The sequence below is a fragment of the Exophiala bonariae genome, assembly GCF_035927105.1.
Source record: "Exophiala bonariae strain CCFEE 5792 chromosome Unknown scaffold_18, whole genome shotgun sequence".
In the NCBI taxonomy this organism is placed as follows: Eukaryota; Fungi; Ascomycota; class Eurotiomycetes; order Chaetothyriales; family Herpotrichiellaceae; genus Exophiala; species Exophiala bonariae.
The window spans coordinates 793,655-805,084 of record NW_027042493.1 but is presented as its reverse complement, the minus strand read 5'-3'; the positions used below and the strand labels follow the sequence as shown (position 1 = coordinate 805,084).

At 50.2% G+C, this 11,430-nt stretch overlaps 5 protein-coding genes across 5 annotated transcripts; 2 read left to right on the top strand and 3 right to left on the bottom strand.

Annotated features, from left to right (window-relative positions):
* Window positions 1-94: 94 nt before the first annotated feature.
* Window positions 95-1,804, bottom strand: LTR84_004220 (uncharacterized protein; the record flags this gene model as incomplete). The annotated part of the gene is made up of 2 exons (XM_064847798.1): window positions 95-866; window positions 918-1,804. 2 exons carry the CDS (start codon window positions 1,802-1,804, stop codon window positions 95-97), a joined length of 1,659 nt encoding a protein of 552 aa, XP_064704910.1.
* Window positions 1,805-3,043: 1,239 nt separating this feature from the next.
* LTR84_004219 (uncharacterized protein) lies at window positions 3,044-4,204 on the bottom strand (the record flags this gene model as incomplete). Its single annotated transcript, XM_064847797.1, has 2 exons — window positions 3,044-3,888; window positions 3,961-4,204. 2 exons carry the CDS (start codon window positions 4,202-4,204, stop codon window positions 3,044-3,046), a joined length of 1,089 nt encoding a protein of 362 aa, XP_064704909.1.
* A 1,812-nt stretch (window positions 4,205-6,016) lies between these two features.
* LTR84_004218 (uncharacterized protein) lies at window positions 6,017-7,228 on the top strand (the record flags this gene model as incomplete). Its single annotated transcript, XM_064847796.1, has 1 exon — window positions 6,017-7,228. One exon carries the CDS (start codon window positions 6,017-6,019, stop codon window positions 7,226-7,228), a length of 1,212 nt encoding a protein of 403 aa, XP_064704908.1.
* Window positions 7,229-7,429: 201 nt separating this feature from the next.
* Window positions 7,430-9,121, bottom strand: LTR84_004217 (uncharacterized protein; the record flags this gene model as incomplete). The annotated part of the gene is made up of 4 exons (XM_064847795.1): window positions 7,430-8,344; window positions 8,409-8,842; window positions 8,949-9,018; window positions 9,074-9,121. The coding sequence occupies 4 exons, from the start codon at window positions 9,119-9,121 to the stop codon at window positions 7,430-7,432; spliced, it is 1,467 nt and encodes a 488-aa protein (XP_064704907.1).
* Window positions 9,122-10,242: 1,121 nt separating this feature from the next.
* Window positions 10,243-11,417, top strand: LTR84_004216 (uncharacterized protein; the record flags this gene model as incomplete). Its single annotated transcript, XM_064847794.1, has 2 exons — window positions 10,243-10,492; window positions 10,567-11,417. 2 exons carry the CDS (start codon window positions 10,243-10,245, stop codon window positions 11,415-11,417), a joined length of 1,101 nt encoding a protein of 366 aa, XP_064704906.1.
* Between the last annotated feature and the right edge of the window lie 13 nt (window positions 11,418-11,430).

The following is an 11,430-nucleotide window of genomic DNA, read 5'->3' as shown; positions in this document are numbered from 1 at the left end:
CTTATGGCTATCTCCCCGAAGAGCCAGACCGCGGCAATACGCGTATTCACGATTTGGAAGCATGGATGGCCAGAGAAGCAGCAAGATCTCTTATCTATCTCGTAGCACTGGTGCCATTGAAGATCGTCCCGTCATAATCTGGCCCGTTGTTAGGGTAATCAATGGTGTAATTTCCAAAGCATGCAAAATCATAGTTTGACAGCTTATATGCATCTGCTTGACTGGTAATGAATGAGTCAAAGGGGCATAGGCCATCAGTTCGATTGCCACAGTGGCCTCCTCGAACACTCGAAAGAGGTACGATGCCATTGTTGAGTCTCATTCTGATGAATTTGTGAGTCGCATTCTGAGGATTGTACCCGTACTGTGTAGGTGAGTAATATGTCCGGGCAGTTGATTGGGGATTAGGATCAGCCGTCCCGCACCCGATGACCTCAGTCACCAATCTTGCCGCAAAGGGCGTGAGATGTGAGAGGATGAAGTGACGATCTGGATCTGGAGGATATTCTGTAAGGGATGGTGGATCTCGAAAGTAATCGATTGAAGCTGCAGTGAGAACAGAGATGATAATATCATCGTGACTGAAATCAGCGTAGAACTTCTGTCCAAGCGGAAAGTCTCGCGTATTATTGGTGAGTGTACTGTTGACACTAGAGTTGGAGGACGTGATGAATTGATTGGTCAGACGGGCAATGAGCTCTTGTAGATACCCTATACCCTGAGCACGTCCCGTCGGATTGCCCCAGGCATAGTCGTAGTAGTAGGCTTGGTCGAGAGTCGCTTCGAACCCTGCCCATTCATTCTCGGTAAAGAGGGAGCAAAATTCAGATGACCCGAGGTAATTGGTTTCGTAGGCGCAAATACTCCTGGGATTACGTTAGCCGGAACGCCGTCATTAACGAGTGCGAGATTCTTACTGTAACGCATACGTATCGTTAAGCGTTAAGTTGAACCCCTTCGGTACATATTCTGATAGTCGCTTCTGGGCATCATTGAGGTAAATCGGGAGGTAGGCCAAAAGATCTAGATCACCAAGATAGCCAACTGGGAGGAGGTTCTGGTCTTGTCCCAAGCCCAGATAGTAGGCGTTGATGCAACTGTCATAAGAAGCCAAGGTATTGTTCTCTGTTCCACCCTCCGGGATTATGACAACGTTGAAATCCGCAGTGACGTTTTCAAAGGTTGGGTCGGGCTCAGCCAAATAGCTCGATCCGAAGAAGCCAAGGGCCCAGTTCATCTGCGTGTTTTCTATGCGTCCTTGTCCGGTTGTTCTTAGCACCGGCTTAGGCCGTGCGGTTCCATTGGCAAAGCTGGCATTATATGCAAGTTGCCCAACAGTAGCATTGAAAAGGATGCGACCGTACCGTTGCCAGAATGTAACTCCTGCCTCCAGTGACTGGACAGCTCCTCGGCCAACCAAATCTCCTTCGCCAAGCAGATATTGATATGTGTTAAGGAAGCTTAGCGGGCCGGTAAAGCTGCTGTTATTGTTCTGTTCAGTCCAATTAGAGACTTTGGCGGCGAAGTATTCATCGTTGATGCCATCGTCGAAATAACTAGTGGGAAAGCGACTTCCATGGCGCTCTAAGAGGTGAGCTTGCTCAATTTGACAGCCATCTGGAATCCCAGAGTCCTCGACCCCGAAGAAGTCGTCCGCATTGTCTGCATACGGAGTGATTTGACCCCAGTACTGCTGGATTGTATCAAGGTCAGTTAGTAAAGCTGGAGATGACTGACGCCGTTGTCTCGGAGTCGGCGAAGCCAGTGCCAAGATAGGCAAGATAGCTATGTGCCACCCGAGCATTTTTGGTATAGCTAAGTTAGCAATCAAGGTGCAAGGAAGCTGACCACATCCATTCCCGCCATGGCGGGCATTTAAGCTATATTTAAGCTCCAGTTGAATGCTGCGAAAATTCTCGACCTGGAGCTCTCGAGCTACAGTGCAGAGCTATGTCAGCTTGCATTGATAGTCGGATCGATAGAACGAATCAACGAGCATGTTGACCGAATTAACTTTGTATCCTGCTTGCGGGGTTCTGCATGAGGACAATGGAGATAAAGACGATGGGTGGTACCTGTGTCACCTTCGCCTGGAGCTTCTAACCTCGTACCTAATATGCGTGAGGGAGTGCTTGTTTTCACAAGCTAACGCTGGTCGGAGCTTGTTCCAGCGGCTTTTGGAAAGCTTTCCCAAGTGGGTGGAGTAGTCCGAGAGTCCAGGCACTACAGGGAAGGTATTTGTACGAGGTACCTCAGTACGGAGTACGTCCTCAAGAACAACCTTCCTCCGTAGTAGCCACTTGATGACGTTGCCCCCGAAGGCACGTTCATCTGAAATTCAGTGCAATTCGTCAAAATGTTGACCATATATGGCATCTGAATGACCATAAATCTTGAATGTTGAATGATGTACCTAGTGAGGGCCTTGCTCAAGTTCATGGCGATGCACAAAAACTCGTTTGACGTCATGGTCTGCAAGATTTGCCAAGACTCACAAAGTGAGCTAGACCACAGTAGTGCTAGGTGGATATTATGGAAAATAGTTGGACCGAGTTTCTCAACACGAGGACTCCAACATCTGCCAGTGCCTATCAGAATTGACCGACTTGACGCCGCGCATATCTCAGCCTGATCAAACAAAATTAACGATGCTTCCTTTCCGATCTGTTGAAACATGTCGTTCCTGGGTGTGGCGCAGAGGCCTACTCCGTCGTGCGAATTGCTTCATAATTTGCCCGTAAGAGCGGCCAGTCTGCTCAAACCCATCCCAGAATTGCCCTTTTGGCGCATCTCCCTCCCCTTCTGATGCACCTTCAGTCCATTAAGGAGCTCCTCCTGGCGATTTCACCGTCGTACCTACCAAAAATTCACATGCCTCCCACCTGAATATGGCGTCCAAGAAGTGCTTCCCTTGCGAGGCTTACACGGTCGGCCTGGTATGCGTTAAACCCCTCGAGATGAATGCCATAACCGTGATGCTGGATGAAGGGCACGAGGCGGTCCCGTTAGCATTGGCAGACAAGAATGAATACATTTTAGAATCCTAGGCGAGATTCTGGGCCTCCTTCTTCTTATGGGAGGCAGTTTGAGGTGGGCTTGATATGTCGCTTTGCTGGTGAAAGGTTTGTTCGAGCGGCAGAGCTTGCAGACCCAGATACCGAGGGCAATTGCTCTCTCTTCTTTCTTTCTGCCAGCTGGTTGTGCGGTGGGGAGCAGGCTTTTCGATACCGGCAACAGTATCACGGTGTGACTGGCTGTCGAGATGCTTGGTCAACTTGTATTGAGAAGAAAGCGGGATGTCGCAGTCTTCGCATAAAAATCTTCTCTCATCTTTGGCCTCGGCCCGTCTCGTTCGGTCGTAAGCTCGTTTCTCATCTTCGATCTTCTCATACCGGGCGGCATGCCCCTCATACATTCTCGCTTTGTATGCAATAGGATCTTTGGTCTTCTCCCTTTCGCGCCAGTTCCGGTTGTTCTCATTCCTCCTCTGCTTGTCCCGAGCTTCTCGAATCGCAGCCTGGATCTCAAGCTCTTCGGGGGTCAAAGACAAGTCACCACGAACATGTTGTTTGAGAGAAAGGTGTGAGCATAATGGAAGCCATGATACATCATCTCTCTGCCAGAGTAGGATGTGCTCGTAATATTGATCGGTAATCATCTCGAATTTACCATGGAAGATTGTGCAGAAGACAGCTTCAAGCAGCAGGAAGAGGCCTATAGCTCGAGCTTGGAGGCCGGGAGGGGGGATTGGTGAAGAGCAGAGCAAACCGACCGAGGCGATATCGTAACCCTGGTCCATCTTCAATTTGACATGGCGAGGCATCTTGGGATCATTGGGCTTGTAATGTTTCGTTCTGCTGATCAAGCCACCTTCAGTTTCAGATGTCCCTGAGTCTATGTAGAGTGCAGGCTTCTAGCCTGGCTGCTGCATAACGACGGCGTAGACTCCCCATATCCCACGATAGGGTGGAGACAAGCCTTCGAAGTACTCGATTGATGGGGGACTGCTGCTCTGGAGAACCGCACCTAGGGATTTGTCGAGCTCTAGGTTGCAGGTGTTGGAGATGCTGTTGAGGTTGTTCCGTTCTTCGTCTCTGAACAAAAACGAGAAGTCGGGATTGATGTACCAGGCAGGAGCATCTATTTTCACCAAAAGGTTGGCAAGATTCAGGATTTGCTCAACAGGATTGAAATCGAGCTTCATGATGGCTGTGATGATGTGTGCTGGTAGAGAGGAGAGCATGGTGGCCGGGGCCAGAGAGGAAGTAATCCATGGTGTCCATGGTGTTTCGGGAAGGTGGGGAGACTCAAGATGGGAAGGAGCGACCCGACACGCTGACGACCGCGAACAACTTGGTGACACTCCATCTTGACCAAGGTCATTGGCAGCAGGCGGGAGAGCTCATTGAACATGTAATGAGACTGCAGGTGTAAGTGCTAGGATCTGAGCATGCCTTCACCCTACAAAGTCTGAGCAAGCTCGCATCTGTTTTCCATGAACAAGGTCGGTTGATGCAAGCGGAAGAGCTGGGTAGGCAAGTGTTGGAGGCGAGGTCAAGGAAACTGGGAAAAGAGCATCCTGATACACTGTTGGTAATGAATAACCTTGCCTTGACGTTGAAAGATCAGGGTCGCAATGAAGAAGCCATAAAACTAATGGCCGCATGCCTGGATGGAACGAGAAAAGTGCTAGGACATTCACATTCCGACACTGAAGTGTCGCAACGGAGTCTAGTGAAGTGGACGAGCACGAAGGATGACATGAGCCACGATGTTGAACACAATCCTCATTGCGTACCTGGAGTCTAGATTGACTAATTTCTTCGAAGTGATGACATTGAAGCATGAGTTCGATCGAAGAGAGCTCCTCAGCTTCATACGAGGAGCCAGATCCTGTACAAAATCTTCTTCCGTCGAGGAGGACCTCCATTTGTGAATGCGTTTCTAATTCTTTTTGCTTGTGGTATTGACTAAAGGAGAGTGCAGGTCAACGCCAGGGTTGTTAAGATACCCGAGCTCGACTTTCTAATCGAAAAATATCTTGGTATAGCCAGCACGGGAGATCCGAAAATAGAAGGGCAGGGCCTTGCCTCCTGGACATGGAACTCATGGCGGAGGACAAGCCATAAGATAGAGACCTACTTCGATTTCGTTTGATGGAACAAGATCGAATCATAGTAGTGGGTGAAACTCACTTCAGCTTGCTTTGAACAAGTATTGCCACTGTACGGATCTCAGACCTAAAGAATTATTATCGTTTCAAGCCCTTGAGATTAATATTTGACTTCATTGGGGTCCATGGCGTTGTCCTACCACCCTCCTTCTGAGCATGATGCCTGGCCATACTCATCACCTGCCGTATGATGTGGTGTTGTTCTGGGGGGCACAGTCGTGTTTCCGACAAGGTCAAGAAGAATTGAGTAGACTACCCAATGCCGGTCTCGATTGCACCTGCGACTATTCTTTTCTGCTCAATGTTGCACAGATCAGATTGTCATCTGGGCCAAGATTGTTTCAATTGCAGGTTCAATCTTCGTTGCAGGGAATAAACCCAGGCGATGCGTGACATTCCTCGGATGTCAGAGTCCAGCTTCCGCAGCATGTCGTAGGGCAGCAGATGCAGGTTGTCGTACGAATCACGATACGATCGGGTGTTACAGAGAAAAGACAGCCACAATGTGGGATGATGTGGATCGTGGAAATGGTAGGAAATCCAAGCGCGAAGGTTTGGGGTCATCCCTCCGCAAATAATCCCCTGCCACGTTCTGAAACTCTTCTTTCACTGCGCAACTAACTAATAACTTGTTCGCACCTCGACGCTTCATCAGTCGTCTGAGTTCATCCGCTGCCTGCTTACCAGCCTGCAGTCATGCGACAAGCCTCCATTCTCTGTCGGCCGGGGTTGTAAGCTCCATCTTAGGCGCAGACAAACCGCTTGCCTGCACTGAAAGTCGTCAAGCTTGTTCTTGATTCAAGCGCAAAGAACCCCAATGATGTGTTGTTGCTCCTAGAAACCATGGAACGCGACACGTCGTCAGGCCGCTTTGGCGGACAATGGGCATTTCTTGCCACTACATCGCAACATGGACAGGCAAGATCCCTCCCTCCGTCTTCGAGTTACTTGCGCAGCAGCGAGCGTTCCAACATCTCCCCACTACCCACTGCCCTTCAGTTCCAGCAGCTCAATGCTTCTCGCTCGAGTCTCCCGCGAAATCTCCAAACACCATCCATTGGTGGCCAGAGTGTGACCACGATCCCTACTCAACCCGTTGTCCATCGTGTTAACTCGTACGATGCCGCAATCCAGTCTCGTCCTCCAGGTCGCGCCCAGCAAGGAAGGAGAACCATGAATCACAATATCAAGCCGAATGAGCTGCCTCCACTGTATGAGTTCAGTATTCAGGGAATACTGGCAGCTATTGCAGAGGATGTTGAAGAAGATATCAATGCCATATCTGAGATCTTAGGGAGAAGTCGTCTGGTCCTTGCTGATCAGCATGAAAGTCACTTGCCTCCGCAGGGGGAAATCAGAGCCACGAGCAGTCCCTTGCAGGCTGTCGCCGAGGCCAGCTCGAGTAACGAACGACTGGCTGCTACGGACGATGTTATTATCCTCAGAGAAGATGCGAGCTTGGTCGAAGGCAGCCATGCCGGTTCTGCAGCGTATGGCCTTTTAGAGAGACTACAGGCTGTTCCTCGAATGAGACAAATGCAAAATGATGTGGCAGGACCGTCCTCCCGGCCGCCAACGAGTCCTATCCGTCACTACTCGGCTCCTCCTGTTCTGCCTGAGCCCATGCCTTCTGTGGAGCCATTCGATCCTACTATGACACAACCAGTATCTGTTTCCTCGCGGCAATTGCTTCATAGTCGGATTCACGAAGAGACAGACGAACGGATCCCGGCCAGAACCACAAACGCAGTGGTCTCTGAAACATATCTTCTTGCCGGCGCGAATGCAATCACTTTGTCTGATCCACCTATTGTGTCTGAAAGCGGCCGTCATTACCCTTTGTATAGCTATGACTATACCGAGCTGTTCGAAGGGCCTAATACTGCGCCTGCCCAAAGACAGTCGAGTTTCCGCGAAAGGTTGCAAGCTATTCTTTCACGTCGCGACTTTCGGACTTTGACTTCGTGGGCGTACGGCAACAAGGATCCTGTTGTAAGCGCAGAGTCTCAGCTTAGAGATATACTTGACCGACAGCCCCCTTCGGCTGGGAGGTGACCACAAGCAACATTGCTACACAGAGGTTGAGAACCCGGTTTGCAGCATGTCAGCCGAGACGCTTTCAGTGGTGGAAGACAAGCTGAGAATTTAATGTATTATAAGGTGGACATTCTACCCGGACGAATTCACGTCTACACGAGTTTCTTTGGCTCTAAAAAGAAAAGAAAATCTGTTTTATATTGACCTTCATTTCGCCAGCTACTCCTCGATCTTGATCAACACCGTCTTGGTCTCTAGGAAGTTGTTCAAGGTGTAGCCAAACCCTTCTCTTCCTATGCCGCTACTTTTGTAGCCACCAAATGGCATATCTCGGGCGAGGCTCGGACTCGTACAATTGACGCCAACCGTTCCTGACTCAAGCGCTTTGGCGAATCGCATAGCTCGATTGATATCCTTGGTATATACCGCCGCATACAGGCCGAACTCGCTGTCATTGGCTTTAGCGATCGCCTCAGCTTCGGTTTTGAACGTGTTGATGTTAACCACTGGCCCAAAGATCTCTTCTTTCATGACGGCTGCGTCCTCGGCAGTCTGTAGAAATACCGTAGGGGCCACGAAATAACCCTTGCTGGCGGCATCGGATAGCCCGGAAACTTCCTGAGTGCCACCCAGAACCAATTGGCCAGTCTCCTTACCTGCAGCGATATATCTCTGAACCGTTTCATACTGAGCCCCGTCGGCTTGAGGACCATGATTTGTGTTTTCATCCAGCGGATCACCTGCAGAGACAGCTGCGAATTTGGCCTTGAATTTCTCCACGAATACATCGGCGATACTCTCTTGTACATATATTCTGCTATTTGCCATGCAGACCTGGCCGCTATTCCACTGGATGCTGTTCTGTGTGTCGGCCACTGCGTTGTCGATGTTACTGTCTTCAAAGATGACGGCTGGTGACTTTCCTCCCAATTCCAAAATGACGTTTTTCAGGTTCGACTTAGCGGCCGCCGCCTGGATGAGACGCCCGGTGCGACATGATCCGGTGAAGCTCAGAGCCCTGACGTCCATGTGAGAAGACAATATTGCGCCGGATGTTTGTCCATGGCCTGATATCACATTTATGACCCCAGGAGGAAAGCCTACTTTCTCAATCAAGGTGGCGACCTTTGCAGACTGTTGATCGTATATTAGTAAGAACAGCGGTCACGAGGAAGTCATCGAGCGCTCAAATACTTACCGTCAAAGGTGCTTTCTCACTGCTCTTCAGCACGACTGTATTCCCTGCAGCTATTGCAGGAGCGACTTTATTTGCAAAGAAGACCAGCGGCACGTTCCAGGGGATAATCGCAGCGACCACGCCATATGGTTGCTTGAAAGTCATGTTCACAAATCCCGGAGTGTTCAGACTGCTGGCACCCTGTGCATCATAGCCAGCTTCAGCATAGTGCTCAAATGCGCTCGCACAAGCGTGATTATCGAAATACCCCCCAATAGGTCTCCCCATTGAAATGGCCTCTAGTTGTGATAGCTCCTTTCCACTTTGATGGAGCAAGCCAGCAAGCTTCTTCATGTAGGCTCCTCTATCGGCTGGTGACAAGGCAGACCATGCTGGAAATGCAGCCTTTGCTGCGGCGACTGCTGCATCTGTGTCTTGCTCACTGGCCTCGTGAACTGTTTCTACAGCATTAGTCCAATTCTAGACCTTCGCCACGAACAAAATTTCGATGAGAATGACGGCTGCCCCATGGAAAATGATCCCGCTCGAGTAATAGCTTACCTTCAGCAACGATCTCTCGAGTTGTTGGAGATCTCAATGGGAATGTCTTGCCATCTGAAGAATTCACAAACTAGAAACTGATCAATTCATCCTCTCTCCAGCAACCCCCAGATATTAGCACACACCTTGCCATTAATGAACAACCTCGTCTCAATTTCCTGGATCGAACCCATGTTGACGCCGACTGTGAGAAGATGACTCGTTAAGCTGGTGTTCTTGCCTGATCGCAATCATCAGAATGTTATCGTCATAAACCTGTATGATGTAGCCAAGACGGGCGATAAATACCAGCTAGCACCAACATATCAACTGCCGATATTTCGTGCACTCAGAAGCAGAACTCGGAGCCATGCTCCGTGGTATACGGTCCGCAACTTCTCGGCATTGATAAGCCCATCCACTTCAGCAGCATTCTGCAGCTAGTTAGTTAGATCCAGTTGTGTGGAGAGAGCCCCTCGACCGAAGCCCCATATGGGGTCATTTTGCACCTGGAACCTCACTCCTCCCCACCATCCTCCGCCGCAATCTTGAATCCTGGAAGGCTCGCCATGCAACTGATGGACATCTTTTCGTCTCTCGTCGATGGGCACATCGAGCTATGTATGATGCTTTGCAAGAATTGCCAATCAGTCCAATGACTGCCGTGAATATCAGGCAGATTATCTACTCTAGATACTTGTCCGCTTCATAGAGATTACCCACTACTGCCTCTTCGGTGACTGAGGTAGCGAAAGCACCCTCACTGGAGTTTACCAATTCGCCCTGATGCGCGACATCCAAGCCTTGCGAACTGTGCCTATCAAGCAGCGAACATCAAAATAGTTACAACGATGGCAAGCAGCGTGGTAGCCTAGCTATCCTTCCAGAGCATTGCCAGTGGAGTACTTTCCGCGCCAAGCCAGCCTTGCCTTTCCCCAAGCTCGCCGAGTCTGGCCCAAAATAGGCGTTGGTCGTAAAGACCGTGCGCCTGAGGCTCTACCAAAGTCTACCGCCCAATGGCAGTTGCGCACGGACGCGATCGAGCCCAGTGCACACATGAACCGGAAGTATATGGGTACTATTGCCTCTTGAGTTTGCATTGCTACCATAGCGCAACGGTTCATGAACAAGGCGTTCTTTTATTAGAATTCTCCAGATGCTACGTTGAGATATTTTGGATTTTTGATCGACCACAAAATGTGCTCCGTCGCCGGTAAAATGCTGCGTCCCAGAGTAACCACCTCTCTGGAGTCAAGTGCTGATCTGCTGTGTCTTTCATCTTCAAGCGACGACCAACTCTCGCCGAAGAGGCAAAATGTGGACTTCTTGCTGGAATATCTGTGTCATTGCGCTGCTACTTCCTCTTGGTGTGATAGCATCGCCAATCCCTAAACGATCCCTTCAAACTCCGACCGATTTCGAAGTCATTATTATTGGAGGCGGCCCTGCGGGACTGAGTGCCTTGAGCGGTCTCGCTCGCGTGCGAAGAACAGCCCTGCTCATCGATTCAGGTGAATATCGCAATGGTGCAACCCGACATGCACACGATATCATCGGCAGTGATGGTTAGTAAATCCTAAGATTGGGATCATAGATAGGGAAAAGGACCCGCTACTAATCAGACTCTTATTTCCCATAGGTGTCACACCAGCATACTTCCGAGCCGCAGCACGCGACCAAATCTCCTTATACCCGACTGTTTCCATGCAAAATGGCACCATAGTTGACATACAGAAGATCAACGACACGAGCTTCATGGTGACCGATGCTACTGGGAAAGCATACACGAGCCAGAAAATCGTGCTCGCCACTGGGATCAAAGACCTCGTCCCTACAACACCAGGCTTGCCGGAGAACTGGTCCAAAGGCATCTACTGGTGTCCATGGTGCGATGGATACGAGCATCGTGACCAACCAATGGGCCTGCTTTCAACCATAGATCAGATTCCTGGTATGGTGGAAGAGATTTCGACCTTGAACAATGATCTCATCGCTTTCGTCAATGGATCTATGACTCCAGCGGTTCTGCAGGCCTTGGGCGCCAAACAGCCCGACTGGGAGCAAATGCTCGCAACATATAACGTGCAGGTAGATAATCGGACAATCACCGCCATCGAGCGTACACAGGATGGTGCGGTGGTGGCTTCCGCCGTTGACAAGGCCGAATACGACAAATTCATTATCCACCTAGACGACGGCACGGCCGTGGAGCGAGGGGTGTTCTTCACTTCTTTCCCACACACCCAGCGATCGGGCCTCGGCGCAGCCCTTGGGGTTACGATAGTCGATGGAAAATTGTTTTCCAACTTCACAACGGGGATGCGCACGAACCTTCCCGGCGTATATGCCGTTGGCGATGCCAATTCGGATGGCAGTACGAATGTGCCGCATGCTATGTGGAGTGGGAAGCGCGCTGCGGTGGATATACATAGTGAGTTCTTTTCCAATGCCGGGAGCCTACGGCGCCCTGTCAGGATCTACGGGTGGTGAACTAACATGAGGG